We start from the raw sequence: 16823 nt of genomic DNA on the forward strand, positions 1-16823 counted from the left end.
CTGCAACAAAGCATAAAGCATGAATGAAAAGATAGGTATGCAATGTAATATGTCAAAGCAGAAACAAAAGGTAGTAACTGTTGTTTTTGGAGCAGGCAGAAATATATAGATAAGTGTTTGTGGTATTTTTTTTACTTCAGACCATTTTGGGTTTGTTATATTTGAAAGGTGTCATAAAGTAATCGTCTTATATATCGTATTATTTATTGGATAAATAAAATCACTATTTGAGCATACATTCTCTATGTATTTGATTTAATCTTAAACTCAATCACTGATGTCCACAATACAATGCATAGCATGAGAGAAATTGTAATTGGATCACAATTAATGGGTATCTCTACATGTGCAATTATGTACGTATTGGAATATTCCCTAGTCGATAAATTGATGAGATTGGGCATCGTCGATTCTGTAATACTAGCATATGTTAGACTCCTTGATTTTGCCAAGCAGTCAATCCTCACTGACTAGAAACATTGGGATGTTGAGAATTAATATATAGATGTTGGTTAAGGGTAACTAATTCATTGGGAGTAATCTGACATGAGATTTCATGTGGCTCTATGAATGTCTACAAAGATCTCATTGCAACTCGACTGCAAGTTTCCTCCGACTTGAGGTATTCAAGTCATCTTGGTCATGGAAACTTATACTTTGACATCTCAAATAAGCGTCTCAATAGAAGTGTAGACCCGAGATGATTGGGTATAAACCGAAGTGCCCGAAAGTGTTTGAGTAGCCAACAAAGGATTCACGACTCGTTTAATTAGAAGACGTATACCCTATGACTACATGTCAGAATTGTTACTCGTAAGTCTTTAGCCAAAGCAATAACACGTCAAGAGGATGGTCCTCTTGAACAGTTGTTTTGAGTAACTTGAATTCGCAGGATAAGGAAGTACAACTTGGGCTAAGTGTGACATAGTCAGCCTAGTGGGACTGACACATAAATTATGTTCTGAACTAAGCGGGTATAAGATGGTGAAAGGAACAGAGGCACGATCAACCATAACTGCTGAAGGGTTCAGAAGTGGTTCTACAATCAACTGGGATTTTTCGATTAATTGGAGATCATGATATACTACTAAGTGTCACTCATAATCGATCTGTAATTAATGATTAATTATGGACGGCCAACATAAACTTGGAACCTATAAGATCACACGCACTACGAATTTCTCCAATAGACAAAATGAGTTTGAAAATTGGATTCTCAGATCGAGAAAGATTGATTCTAGTTGGACTAGATGAAGGACAAATATGAAAGATATTTTATTGGAAAGGAAGTGTGGATGGACCACATCTTTTAAAGATAAACTGGGCCCTCTTTGGTTTATTTATAAACCAAATTGGTTTGGTTTTAATTAAAGGTTATTTGATTTTGAATCAATCCGGCTTGCTAAAAAATATGAGTTTGGTTTAACAGATTCTGTTAATATTTCTTAACAAAATTTTTTTTGTTAAACACCTATAAATATATTTCTTATTAAGAATTATGAACAAGAATTAAAAACTTAATTGTTAGGTTTTAAAAATCCAACACAAACTCCTTCTCTTTCTCTCTTGTGGCCGCTCACAACAGGAAGTTTGCTGTCGCCCAAAGTTAGGGTGGTTCTTGTTGCCGCCGGCCATAGGGCCTCTTCCAAAGCTCACTACCTCCTCCAAGGATTAGTACCTCCCAAGGACTGACCGTTTCGGAGCCAAAGTTGCAAACTGAGAAACAACGGTTGTTTCTCCACCGAAAGAAATCGCTTCTTCCTTTCGATTTGATTTTTTATTTCAGAGCAATTGTTGCTGTTGGAACATCCACACCATATTGGTTTGTTGCCCCTTCTTGACAGCAAACCATACGACCTTCGAATAGAGGCGTGATCTCCTTCGTTCAATCCAATTCGTATCGCTAGTTACTTTGAGCCGTCGGATACGGAATCAGATCGTAGGTCCTCTCTCGGATTACTTGTCTCCTCCCTTCAACTAGTATTGTAACGGAGACACGATGTGTGACTTAGAGAAGTCGTCTCGAGGAGATCTCGGCGTGGATACAAGTAGAGACAACCTTGCTCAAGGTTGTTAGTTGATGTCGTTTCCGCTTCGCGTCATTCAAAAGGTATAAAATTGTTTATGTCTTATTTATGATTATGTTTGCATGCGTGTATTTCCTTAGATGAATTTTTACATAATTAGTGATAAGTTTGTTTATTACGCTTCCATTGTAATGATTTATGAAATTAAAATTTTAAATTACGCATGTAGAAACCCAACAGGGCTAACTTTGAAAAAAAAAATACAAAATGTTCCTTGGTGTATGATGGAAGTGAATGAAACAAAATGAAGTAAAGCATCGCTAAGAAAACACAACTATAGAAGAAAAAAATAGAGTAAAGACCCAACAGACACTGAGTATTAGTAAAACATCAAGGAAGTTCCCTGAAGAGCAACAGGAAGTTATAGAGGAACAAATGTTAAATGTATTTGAAGAGCACCAAGAAGTTTTAGAGGAACAAATGTTAAATGTATTTCAGTACCTGAATAGGAACTTCAAGTTTTGACCTCAAGGAAGAATATTCTCTTCCTTCCTCTCCATCTTCCAAGAGCTGCAGCAGTGTGCAAAATGTAGTAAGAAGATACATGCTAAACAAGAAGAACACAATCTAGACACACCTTGTGAGAAAGTAAAATGCAAAACTAGGAACATGCACACGTGATATACCAGAGACACAAAAACGCTCCAATGTCTATGTGAGTATAACCAGAAGATTTAACTATGCCAGAGCAAATGAACAATTGGAGAGAGCACCTAACCGGGCTGCAGAAGTGGAGCCAACTATGAAAACAATAAAAAAATCTGCTCTTCTTTGTCCTGATTAATTGGAGATTACCTAGGTCGTGTACCTTCATAAAGGTTTATGCAAGGTCATATCATTAGGATTTAGTGATACCATATTATTTTAGTCTCCTTCAAAGTTATGTAGAGTTTCCTTCATGCCCCTTACCCACACACACTTTCCAATACAGCTACTGCACCAATTTATTAGTGGACAAGAAATTTGAAATTCAAACACAAGTATAACAAGCCTCCACTATAAACTCTCAGCTGCATTGCTCCAGACCATGGCCATGTTTGTGCCATGTGTACACCTTGCCCCGATAAGATTCCAGTATGAGCACCACGGCAGTGGCAAGAGGAAAATCTCCCGAGTGCGACAATATAGATAATCAAAACAACAAGAGGATTGAAATTTTCTAACTCTTCCCTTGTTCAGATATTATGTTACTCGTGAATCAAGCATATAATCGCGCATCAATGCAGTCTTGATTGAAAAGTTGCTGTATGTACTAAACAACAAGTAATAAAGCATATGCAATACATTACAAGACGCAACAAATTTCATGAGGGCCTAGTCTTGACAACTTGCCGATACATGCATAAACAAAGACAAAAGGTATATGCACATTTTATATATTGTGGTTCAGTAATTACTAAGTCAGTGCTCATTTGGAACTAAATAATCCTTCCATTTGCAAGCACCAGGAAGAGATTCCAAGACTGTATACCAAATTATTACTTATGACCTATAACAACAAACTACAATAGATTATATCAATAGGTAACAGAGGCAAACATAAAAGGAAATATAGAAAACTACAGCTTAACTATTTTACAAAGTTACATATATTGATATAACCATATGTAACACAGTAGAAGTAGGAATCAACAGAGTCAAAGTACCTGAGGTACAATGCGTTTGAAGGTTCCAAATTTTCCAACAAAAGTGTCCAGAATGCGACCCTAAACATGAAAACAATAAGAAAAAAAAATAAAAACACGTGAAAAATATTTTTTTATAGTGGACAAAATAACCTAGATCAAAAAGATGACAATTTGTACCAATAAAACTCGTGCTTCATCCATGCTCTGAAGGTCGACTCCTTTGTCATATATTGGCTCCACCTAAGGCCCAAAATAGTTAGTCAGTCATAAAATATGTATTATAAAAAATTATTTTGAGATTATTCAAAAATATGTACAGAAACCTAAGTATGTGAGAATTTAAGTCTATTCAACTTTCATCAAGGAAACGAAGTTTCAAACCAGATTAAGCATCAGGCGGGCACAGGTTGTGTGAATGACCAGGGTTAAAGATGAGTCATGCATATTTCTTGAGAACAGATAGATAATCCGCGACAACTGCATGAAAGAAATATCAAGCAGTATTGATTGCAAATGCAAAAGAAAATGACATAATATACTTGGCTAGTGAAACAAATTGAAGAGATAAAACTGATGCTCAATAATCCCTTTGTGTAAATATGAAGCAACAAAGTTCTTAGTGGATTTCATGTCAAATCAAATTGGCCTAACACTCATAACAAAAAAAATCACATAAATTAACATTTCCAAAACGAATTTCTATTGGCTAACAAGATATTTCCCATGCCAAGCATTCCTTACCCAAAACCAATATTTTAACTCTACCCAAGCATCTAACGAGAACAACAATGAATATGTTAACTAAAAAAATGATCTCGTACATGCGTGTGGTTTTGTGCTAAAATAATTTATATTAATAAGTTTGTTCTAACATATACATCATAAATCATGCTTAACACCCATGTGTTATGTGTGTATATTAATTGTGGAGGCAAAAACAGAATTGCATGGCAAAGCTTAAATAACATATACCATCTGGAAATTGGATCAACTACCAAACAAGGAAAGAAAAGACCAAAATGAATAAATATTAACTAACATCATTTTCTGAGGAAGATTATGCTTGTGCTTATTCTGTTGAATATAGCAGTAGCTTCAAAAGATTGCAGAACTAAAAATCTTAAACAGGTTTGCTCAAGACCAGGCATAGTCAAGGTACTCTGAGATTATGATCTTGCTTTTCTGACTAAATACCAATTGCCATTGTTTTGAATGATCAAATTTACTTGAATTTTCTTGTCTTGTATAATGCTACTTTCATCTATGCTACACACCTGTGCATTATATTGCATCTTTACTTTTTAAAATTAAACAGAATAAAATGACAGTTGCCAGATTAAAATTAAGAATGTGATTTCAAGTTCAGGGTTTCTAGATTTACCTTAAATTAATATAAATAATTTAAAATATTTTCTCTAATATATATTTTAGTTCATTCACTATGCCTAGGTAAGCTCAACCAGATAGATGTCCAGGTCGTCATGTATTCCAACATGGACCCACTGGTCCAATAAACCAATAATATAGAGCTTTGCTTGGGTTGATGTCAGTCTGATAACTATGCCATTTTTCCATCCTTAAAATAGTATCAGGATTAGTTTTCTTAACAATAAGTATTGCTCAAGTTATAGTTAATAACTTCACTTCTCGAGCATTTTAGTGTAGCTTCAGTGTTGTCTTACACATCAGTATCATCTCTAGGCATCCCCTCTCCTCTGTCAGCTACTTCTTAGCCTTCACCTTGGCTTCAAACCCAATTGTGTTCCCCCAAATGCCATAGTACAACTGTAGTTCCCGGCATAGATTACTAGTGGGCTGGTCCACTCAAATTGCTTTAATTATTAGCAGTTTTTTGGTTACCTTCAAATGAATTTCACATGATTATCAATCTCACAATGGAATTCTAAGTGATTTCAGCGAGTTTTCCAATTAATCGGCAATTTTCAGAATCTTCGCCAATCCCAATCCAATTAGACTGATCCAAATCAAGAAATGTCCATTTTGAAATTGATGAATAAATATTTAGCAATTCTGACAATACTTTTCCAGGAATTTACAAGCATTGGCTTTCTCAGTTTTGATCAGATCAGCATAAATCAGTGTCAATCAGGATTTTATGTTGCTCTACTAAATTGACAGAATCAGTTGTTCTTTTGAATAATCGATAGACATAGTTAAGACAAAATTGCTCAAAAATCAGTTTGCATGGTTAAAAAGAGATCTGCAGTAAGTGAAATTAATCAATATCCATTTGATTTCAAAGGCTGCAAATTTGTCTGTTGAAATGAAAATTTAATGATGGAACTTCCCTAGAGGAAAAATTGTCAGATGATTTTCTTTGTAAGAGGATTATGAACTATCATATGGGGTAGCAAGTGCCAGAAATATTTTGTGGGCAAATGGTTGGAAAAGCTCATGTAAAAAAACATCATTTACTAGATAATTGCATTCCGATATAGTTATCGGGATAGTCATATACATCATATGGAGCGCAGCAAGAAGACAAGACAAAAATCCACAGAAGTATTCACTGAATTGATTTAAGAAAGCGTGAGACTTATATTCTTCATGGGTTGAGAATGTGAGACACTCTATCACGTCGAATCTTCTGTTTTTCTCAGTAACTAGGTGACAGAGTGGTCTGCTATTAACTTACTGGTTGCAGGTTTGAATCCAACTTGTGCAGATTAGATTTCATTCTTAATTAAAGAATGTACAATGGAATTAGGCAAACCATTAGGAGTAGGTAAACTGTTTGCTCTTGACTATGCTACTAGTAGCTCTCAGGAAATCAAAATAAGAGAGCACTAAATCAGTGCTAATGAATCAATAAGTACAGCAACTTTCTAGAAATGCCCTTTAAAAAAATTAAAGTTTAAATTTGAAAAAAAATTGAAGAAAAAAAAGATCTGTGGCTAGTATAGTTCTGTATTCACAAGTATGTCAATGTACTAAAATAACTGTACTGGAATATAGGATGAACACCTTGAAGAAATAGAAATATACAAAAGGCAATTTTTTTATTAAATGCTTCCTTATATTTTTACAGATGAAGGATTAGTAATTTTTTATATGATGAGATGAGATACACCACAAAAAATAACAACAATCTAGCTCCTGACTTTTTTTTTAAAAGGAATATCAATTACATTGCCAATTTGTTGGCTTTATAATGGGATTATCAGTATCTCATTGAATTTCATCAGAACATTTTTTCTAGGATCAGATTCATCTGAGCAAGGGCAAAAGTTAGGGAAAGAAATGAGATAGGGAAAAGAGATTGGAAAATTGTATAGGGAAATATTCTCCTAATCTGTAATTCCTTGGCACAGAAGAGAAAGGATTTTTTTATTTTCTGAAATTGAATGCTTTAAAACACCAAAAAAAGTGTTTGGCAATATAAAATTGAGGCAAAAACACATGATTAACATTTCAGCCCTGATTTGTGCAGAAGCGAAATGGAATGTAACTGAGGTAATAACTTCCCAATGGCTTCCCTGCATCCTGTCATTTCCACTCAAGGAAACGCCAGTAAATAGCATCTTGGATAGCTTTTATCTAGGTTATTTTCCTTCTATATAGACAGCTAGCCCTCAAGTAATTTATATGAGTCAATAAATATCAATGAATAATTTATGAATTATGAATTATAACTAGAGCTCCCATCATGGTTTTGGCCAAATACTACTAGGAACAACAGACTAAAACTAAAACTAGCAGAATTGGCTTGGACGCCATGGCACAATTGCTTCTCATCACAATAAAACTACTCATTATCAATTAGGAAAGGGTTGTGGATTTTTCCCCCTCACCAATTGGGTTTCTCTCCTCACATGAGAAATATTGTGATAAATAAAACATTAGTGAGTATGCAAAGGTAATACAAGTTGAACAGACTAGCAAACCTGAGCAAGAGAAAGCTCCCCCCGAACATAGTGTACCATTTCTGCAAGAAGGCTATAAGCTAATGGTCTCAATGTCTCAATACAAACCCGTCCAGTCCCAATTAAAACTCTAGCAATTACAAAGCCAAAGTATATAGTCAGAATTATTTCCTATGAGTATAATGAAGAAAATTGCAAATCTCATAAACAGAATTCAAGATAAAAGCACCAGCAACAACCACAATGATGACGACGAAAATATCATGAAAATAGTTTCTCTAAGACTTTCTTACCATGAAAATATTGACAAATAATTTTCATCATAAAAATATCTAAATATTTTATAGGATATTTCTAAACATGTAATGACTGTTAGATCAAATTGATCCTAAATCTATTTGGGAGGAAGATGGCTATAACTACCTCCCTTCACTTGTATATCATCTTCAAGAATAATATGCAATCTTTAATTACTACTCACTCAAGCACTGTCAATCCCTTTTAGCTTCTCTTGTGTAGGTCACTAGCAAATTAGGCTTACTTAGCAACTTTGAGAAAATAAGTTATCAAAGTGTCGTGACAGATGGTATCAAAGTTAGGTTCCCATCATTTTGCAGCCAAGTATTATGTTTAGGAGAAATGGCGTTGGACACTGAAACCTTGAGAAATCAATCTTGTGCACTAGAGAAGTAGCACATACAGGGCAGATGCAACAAGGCTAAGGCAACCAAGGTGGATGCTATCGACACACAGGTTGCTACCTTGAAGAAAGTTATCTACAAGGCAGGTTGCTTCTAGGTAAAGTTCATTATTGGGATTTCACCAATTGTTTAGATGGGGTAGAGACGAAGTGTGGAGACTTAGGTGTTGCCACCAAGAAAGTCATCCACGATTGGAAGAATACTTACCATGTGGAGTTGTGGATGGTGCTAAACTTAAATTAAGCCCGTGACAGATGGTATCAAAGTTAGGTTCCCATCATTTTGCAACTAAGTATTATGTTTAGGAGAAATGGCGTTGAACACTGAGACCTTGAGAAATCAATTGCAACTAAGTATTATGTTTAGGAGAAATGGCGTTGAACACTGAGACCTTGAGAAATCAATCTTGTGCGCTAGAGAAGTAGCGCGTACAAGGCATATGCAACAAGGCTAAGGCATAGTTATTTAAGGCATGAGGTACCCAAAAGCACCATAGATGCTATGGGGCCTAAGGCGCACGACGCAAGATGATGCGCACGTCTTACCAAAGTAAGGTGTTCTGGATATAAATTTTTATAATTCAAACATATATAAAAAAATTTTGTCAAAATATTTCACTAACAAAACTATAGTCCATAAAATATTAAACAATAATGTAAATATAAAATTTACTAGCAAATAAATACGTTATGCGCATAATTCAAATTAAAAAAAAACTTCAAATATCTAAATCATCAAAATCTTCATCACTTCCTCAATCATATCATTATCATCATCACCCAATGTTTCAGATTTGTATAGTTGAATCTTCATCGGTTTCCTCAAGATTGATTTCTTCCTCCTCTCACAAGACACAGACGCAAGAGGCTCACCTGGTTGTGCCTAGGCGCAACCAGGCGAGCGCCTTTAATAACTATGGGCTAAGGCAACAGAGGCAGATGCTATTGAAGCACAGGTTGCTACCTTGAAGAAAGGGTTGCTTCTAGGTAAAGTTCATTATTGGGATTTCACCAATTGTTCAGATGTGGTAGAGATAAAGTGTGGAGGCTCAGGAGTTGCCACCAAGGAAGTCATCCACAATTGGAAGAATACTTACCATGTAGAGTTGCAAGCTACTAGTCGAGAGCTTATCAAACTTAAGCATTCAAGGAGCAGAAATTACAAACTTATAGGCAAAAATGATTGCGGGCACACATGTGGGACTAGCTCAAGGTATTTAAGTGTTAGCAACCTCAACTCTATCCCAATGCCAAAAATAGTCATTATAAGATGACTACGACGTCAAAGAGGTTGATAATTTCTTGTACAACCTTGAGAGTTTAAAAGATGTTGTGCAAATGTAGTGGCATTGTAAGTTTCATGATAGGACTCAATGGACACTTAGGAGGACTTCAAGAAGGGACTCAAAAGGCAGTGCTACCCAACCAAACACCGAGAAGGTACGATGACTGAAGCAACTGGCAACATTGATAAACATCGAATCTCCAAAACACTATTCGACCTTCTCTTGTGTTCTTGACAAAGCGCTTATCCACTATTATTCCATGCGACATCAAGCTTCTATTAATTTGACATTTCATTTTCGTGGTTGTTCTTCTCTATTCTCATTTCCAAGTCACTTAGTTTATTTCTTACATCATGACGATTTATTCCTTTCATTGTGACCGAGTTATTCCTTCCAATACATTTTTATTGAATTTCAATGAAACTTTCAAGTTGAGTAATCGTTTCGTGTTACCCTTTCGAGTTGAGATGCCCATGAAACATTTCAACTAGTGTATTATAAATTTACACATATTTTGGTATTTTACTACTTTATGTCAATTATAAAAAAAACAATATCAAAATATATTGACTTGTAGACGAATAGAATTGCACAATTGTTGACTGCCTAGGCACTATGCATTCGGCAAATCATCTACCACCTAGAACCATTTTTAACACATTATCCATATAGTATTAGGCTACTAGCATTATGCTTCAATAATATAATGTGCAAATTATCCATAAATTAAATATCAATTATCTAGATGACAGTTTATTAACTTAAATAAGACAAGTGTCTTTCCCTACTGCCATAATAATGAAAATAACAGCTTTTTGCATATAATATTGTATAGTGCTCCATTGCTTTCATGTAGCTGGCAATTTTATAGCCTAAGCCTAATGGGAAAACTCAAAAGTTTATTACATGGAAAGTGTTAGACTATAAATATCCATTGTGTTGAATCTCAGCTAATAACAAAGGTAAGATTCCATGGTTACACAATTATCAGCGGCAAGTTTTGTTTTTTCCAACTACAAAATAACATAAGCAAAAATATAATTGCACCTTATCATAGTACAACGGAGGAAACCAAACCTTCCCCAGACTGAAAGCATGCTACATGAGAGAAAATAAAGAGAGAAATATAATATGCTGGTACCTTTCATCTAAAAGTGTGTCGATAAGAGGGAACAATCCTCTCCTAATGTCAGAGCTGAGAACATGCTTTAAAGCAATCAACATTTCCTGGAAATTGGAAGAGAACGTACCTTTGAAACAAGATAAACCAAAATTAACAAAAATGTCTTCTTACTCAGCAGACAACCCACCTTTCTAATGGAGACAGAATCTGGACAAGTTACAAGCAAATTCACTATACTCTTGCAAATACTCTCCTCATGAGGTTTTATATAATCAGCATGGGTCTTCAACAGATACGTTAGGAATGACAGAGTCTGGATCATAAGGAAATAAAGTATGACATCAAGTCGACAAGCTTATTAGAATTACAAAGATAAGAGGGAGAAAGACAAAGGGTGGAAGACCTTGACTTGTGCTCCTTTTAGTTCAACAAACTGGGGCTTCTGATTGTTGGAGACCTTCTCTGGCCCAGTGATGGAGATGGAAGAAACCAAAAGTGGCAAAAGGTAAGGGATATTCGTCTGCACGAGCTTCGGGTAGAGCTGGAACAGAAACATCACTACTAGGGGACTCTCCGTGACTATCTTGAACGACCTCGTGCTAGGGTTCAACTGCCCGGTCCCTGAGTAGGGCGACACCACCCCGCCAATGCCACCGTGCCCAGGCGGCGCATCAAGTCCACCACCATCATCCCCCCTGCTTCCCAATAGATGGGAAGATGGAGGTGGCGGTGGGGAAGGGGAGGTGACAGCAGACCCCGTGGAAGAAGATGCGTTGGGGTTGCTGTTCGAGTTGAAAATGTGGGATACGGTGGCAGGGAAGTTGCGGTAGATGGAGCAGACAAAATCGATGAAGGGCTGGACCTCAGCCTCGACGGTGGGGCGGAAGTTGCGAAGTAAATCGAAGATGATGCGAACAGAAATGAAAGCGTTATCCTCGTTATCGTTCGTGAGCACAGCCAGAGAAAGCTTGAGAAGGTCCTGGACGAACGGTCGGAGCACCTCGCTGTGAGGAAGCCGGTTGAGGATCTCCACCACTACGTTGCGAAGCTTGTGCTCAACGCTCTCGGTGGTCTGCGGCGACGTCAGCTGTGTGAGGATCACCGAGAAGGCGCGGAAGTAGCACCTGAGGAAGTTCAGGTACTCCGCCGTGTGCGCGATCTCAAGGCTATCCCTCACCTCCATCACCATCTGCAGCCGCGCCTGCACCGCTGCGAAAGCCAACCAACAGCAGACCCCGCCATGAACAAACCATCCTTCTCCTCTCCCACCACACCGAAATCAAAGCAAGGAAAACACAAACAAGGAGAAGACGTACGCAAATCGGGCTCGATGAGGCGCTGCGCGTGCTGCTCGTAGTTGAGGATGGGCGCCATCTTCCTCGCTTCGAAACCCTAGAGAGGAAGCGCTAGTAGGGTTTATGCTTCTCCGCTTCAAGGACGGCGAAGGGAAGCGGGGAGGGAACTCCGGAATCTTCTTCGATCTTCCAGCGACGAGGACCAGCTCAGTCGGACGGAGAGGTTTGGGACGAGGAAGATGGTTGATCGAACGAGCCCCGTCCCAGGTCGGGACTCAAAAGTGCAGTGCACAGTCGAACAATCTACGGCTTTATTACGACAATGCCGGTTATGGACTTGGGCCCAAAATGCTGGCTTCTTCGGCCCAAAGCCCAAATAGCTCATGCTTTCCCTTGTGCTTGGAACAGAACGCCGAAAAGAAGAAACAAGTACGTTGAATTTAATTCACGGCTGTTGACTTCTTCGCCTCCTCTCAATGCAAGTCAACCACCAACTCGACCAAAGTAAACGCATTGCAGACTCCAAGGTTTGCAAATCCTCCCCGCGACTGGCCTTCGTCCTGCACGCCGCCGGAGCCATGAGAGCAGGCTGTCTGATTCTGCTGGTGCTGCTGCTACACTCGCTGCTCTGCGGCACTTGCGCTCGCGAGTTTGGAAGACTCGGAGGAGGAGGCTCCGGGCTCTCTGATCCGAGCCCCGTTCGGCATCAAAATGGACGACGCTCGGGGGCGGACGGCGAGCAGCAGAGGACGGCTGGAGCTCTCGGCGACGAGAAGAGGAGGGTGCGCACGGGGTCTAATCCCCTCCACAACAGATAGAGATTTCTTCTTCCCATTCAGTCTTTTGGTAGTGTTCCTTTGCAGTAAAGTAATAATGTTCGGTAAAAGGAAGAGTTCTTGCTCGACTCAAATTCTCATGTCTCCTCTCTGCTTTCATGCAAACGCTGCTCTGTGATGTTACTTCAGCGATCTAGAGAGAACTCGAAGATCTAGCTCGAACGAGAGGACGATCGATCAGAAGGGAGGGGAAGCGAGGAGCAATGGAAGATGGTGGATCCGTAGGGCCTACGCCTTGCGAGGACAGAGCGTTAATGAGCCTTGGAGAAAGGGAAGCACTTAACGAGTCTGACAAGTCCTCTCAAAAGAATGGCATTCTTCCGAGGAGACACTGTGGCACATTTATTGCCCTGATGTGTAAATAATTAACGTGATGGGGTTTTCTTTACGGATCGGATGTGGTAGTCAAACAACGGATCCGCTCTAAACGGAAGGCTCCGTACGGCATTGGATTTGGTCCGCGCGCTAGCATGAGCACTCGGTTAGGTTGGGCATGACATGACCTTCGATAGGGTGGAGTTTAGTAAATTATTTTAATGCAATTAAATTAAGTTAAATGTTGTTAAAAATCTAAATTTTGATTTGAATTTTTAATTATAATTATTTATTATAAGTAAATCGACTTGGTTAATCGGTTGGCTTTGGTGCATTGGCCATGCTAAGCACCACACGAGATTATCATGATTAGATTCGAATCCAGACTTTAGAGCTAAGATCTTTATGCTTTGTGAATTTTCTTGTTTATTTTGCTCAATACATTTAAAAATCAAAATAAATAATTTTGGCCATTTTTTTTTGAAATATAAATAGAAATAGAAAAAAAAATATCTATCATTGTGAATAATATAAATTCTATTATATATATAATAAAAATCTGTTAACTACCATATATATGACAAAATATACACAGCAATTGGGTTATTGGAAATTTACATTAAAAAATTAGAGATGCAAGAAATCAAATCCCGTGCCTGTCGCATGCACCTAAACACAATGAATCAAATATCAATTATAGGCCAAGCAGCTAAAGAAATGTAAAAAATAAGAATTTTTAAAACTAGCATATTGGAAGATTAATCATCCAAAATAACCATGAGCAATTACGATATTATTAATTTCTTCCACTTAGCTAAATTTGTAACTTTCATTAGCAAATTCATTTTTAATGGTTTCCCTGATCAAACTAGAGGTTACCAAGGAACCATACAACATTGAATAGGGAGTCATCGAATACACCAACTACACCTAATATATAAAATGGGTGCAAAAGAATGTTATATTCTACCTGAAATACAATCATAAAATTGAAAGTGCATACCATTAGAAAGACTTCCTTAGCCAATAGGATAGGTCAAGAAAATAAAAGTTGCTACTTCAACAGGAGCTGAATATACAACAACAATCCAAGGACGCATATCCACATGGGAATTTAGATCCCACTCACGATCCATGTAACAAACTACACCAAATAAAAAAATGTAGAACAATTAACTCGTAAGGACTACCATTGTATAACCACTCATCAACAAAAAATGCAAATCTATAATTGCAGAAGTAGGAATAATAGCACTAGAAATAATATTATTTCCATAAAGTAGAGAATCATAAATGATTTACAAATACCTCAATATCTGGGAAGCAATGAAGATAATAATAAATACGAAAGTTGTGGTCAATAAGGTAGAATCATCAAAACACTAAACCATCCAATGTAAAGATGGTTTTCAGTGTTGGTTATCCAGTAGCAGAAGCGGCCCCATAGGCTTGTACTTTAGTGTCTCTCTAAAAAATTGTAATCATGATCTTAATATGTATTTATATATATATATATATATAATATAATATGGTTTATATGTCAATGTCAACTAATATCAATCAAACACACGTATATCCATCTTATATATCTATGACTAAATATAGATCATTTGTACATCTTCTATGTATTTATATGTATTATATTGTGACTAATAAATAATTTATCAAGTCATTGATATGGATAATATCCAAATACCAAATACGTTCTCTGTAGGATCCATATAAATAAAAAAAATTTATTTTTGAAAGATAAAAAAAACTTGTTCTTCTTCTTCTTCGGTAAAGAATTCTTCTAATAATCATAAATTTAATCTTTGAAAAAATTATGTGCTAAACTTTTATGTTTACGAGCCAAAGTTTTAGCACATGAAAGTCGAAGTATATACTTCTCAATCAATACAAATTCTGTTTTTTTTTTTGAGGATCCACTATGATTGGCAAGGATCCAATATTTTCTAAGCCCTTAGGTACGGAATTACAAAAGAAATTTTTTCAACAAGGATGTGAATTAGGAAGGATTAGTGGACGAAATATGAACTATAGATTGAATCTTGATATACCTCATAACAATATATTTTTGTTATCACGATATGTATTAGTGATTGGATCATTTGATCAGAATGGAATTTGGAATGGGTACACTTGATGATATAAATCACCTGAAAAATAAATGTATTTGTTCTATAGCGAATTTGTTACAGGATCAATTTGGACGGGCTCTTGTTCGTTTATAAAATGCAGTTTGAGGAATTATATCTAGAGTAACTCGTCATAAACTGATACTAACTCCTCAAATTTTAGTAACTTCGACTTCGTTAAAAGCCACTTATGAATCATTTTTTGGCCTACATCCTTTATGTTAAGTTTTGAATCGAACTATTCCATTGACACAAATTGTTCATAGGCAAAAATTGAATTATTTGAGTCATAGAGTATTGACAGATAAAACTAATAGTTTTCGGATACGAAATATTCATTCTAACCACTATGGACGTATTTGTCCAATTGATAGAAATCAATGTCGGACCTATTGAATTCTTAACCATTCATGTGAGGACTAACTATTAAAGATTCCACAAAGAGTCCGTTTTATGGAAAGATAGTTTATTTATCACTAAATAGAGATGAATATTATAGGAATATTATAAATAGCAGTTGGAAATTATTTGACCTTGAATCAGAGTATTCAAGAGGAACACGTTGTTCCAACTCGATACCATCAAGAGTTTTCAACTATTGTATAGGGATAAATTCATCTTAGAAGTATTTTTCTTTTGAAATATTTTTCTATTGGAGCTTCTTTCATTCATTTTATCAAACATAACGATGTGAATCTTTAATACTTTAATGAATTCTAATATGACTGAACACTAGAAAAAAATATCATTTATATTAATTCTTCACAAAATTTTATTTTTTAAATAATGAAGACATTACTATAAATATTCCATTAATTTTTCTGTAACGTTCTAATAAAAATATATTTTTATATACATCAAAAACCTAAAGTTTCGCGAGCATTAAAATGGAACTACACAATGTATGCAGCAATTCGGTTATTAAAATTTATATACAAATATTGGAAAAGCGGGGAATCGAACCCCACACCTCTCATACAAAACAAACACTCTACCATATGAACTACATTCCCTAACAAATTGAAAACTTATTAAATAATATATATATGATATATTAAATTATTGAAATTTACACAAAAACGTGGAGATGCAGGGAATCGAACCCCGGACCTTTCGCATGCAAAGCAAACGCTCTACCAGATGAGCTACATCCCCTGATGTACAATTAGGAATGAAATAAATCCTTAACAAAATTGAAAGTTTATTAACTAAAATATATATGATATATTAAATTATTGAAATTCATACAAAAACGTGGAGATGCGGGGAATCGAACCCCGTGCCTTTCGCATGCGAAGCGAACGCTCTACCAGATGAGCTACATCCCCTGACATATATTTATGAATGAAAATTTTTTAACCACAATATACAGTTTCCATAAAAGACATTGAAGATGACCCTGTGCTCTCGCATGCAAAACACTCTGTATGAGCTACATCTCCTAACATATTCAAAAGAATGAAAATCTATTAACTACAATATATATTACTTAATATGCAGCAATTGAGTTCTTAGAATTTACATTAAAAAA

At 36.3% G+C, this 16823-nt stretch overlaps 1 protein-coding gene and 2 non-coding genes across 3 annotated transcripts in view; all 3 read right to left on the reverse strand.

The window, feature by feature from the left end:
- LOC141836713 (uncharacterized) overlaps positions 1-12216 on the reverse strand; it is a 33885-nt gene extending 21669 nt beyond the window's left edge. The window contains exons 1-9 of the mRNA XM_074724228.1: positions 12025-12216; positions 11112-11917; positions 10896-11021; positions 10727-10812; positions 7621-7729; positions 4097-4192; positions 3893-3955; positions 3734-3793; positions 2529-2597 (exon numbers count right to left, since the gene is read on the reverse strand). Of these exons, the coding sequence (XP_074580329.1) occupies positions 2529-2597; positions 3734-3793; positions 3893-3955; positions 4097-4192; positions 7621-7729; positions 10727-10812; positions 10896-11021; positions 11112-11917; positions 12025-12082 (1473 nt within the window). The 5' untranslated portion in view covers positions 12083-12216. The remainder of the gene's footprint in view (positions 1-2528; positions 2598-3733; positions 3794-3892; positions 3956-4096; positions 4193-7620; positions 7730-10726; positions 10813-10895; positions 11022-11111; positions 11918-12024) is intronic.
- Positions 12217-16374: 4158 nt separating this feature from the next.
- On the reverse strand, positions 16375-16447 carry TRNAA-UGC (transfer RNA alanine (anticodon UGC)). Its single transcript has one exon. It is a non-coding gene; the product is annotated as a tRNA-Ala (tRNA).
- Positions 16448-16547: 100 nt separating this feature from the next.
- Positions 16548-16620, reverse strand: TRNAA-CGC (transfer RNA alanine (anticodon CGC)). The gene has a single exon. It is a non-coding gene; the product is annotated as a tRNA-Ala (tRNA).
- Between the last annotated feature and the right edge of the window lie 203 nt (positions 16621-16823).

This window comes from Curcuma longa, chromosome 10, assembly GCF_044706935.1.
Source record: "Curcuma longa cultivar G26 ecotype Majalengka, Jawa Barat chromosome 10, ITB_CL_G26_1.1, whole genome shotgun sequence".
NCBI classification, from domain to species: domain Eukaryota; kingdom Viridiplantae; phylum Streptophyta; class Magnoliopsida; order Zingiberales; family Zingiberaceae; genus Curcuma; species Curcuma longa.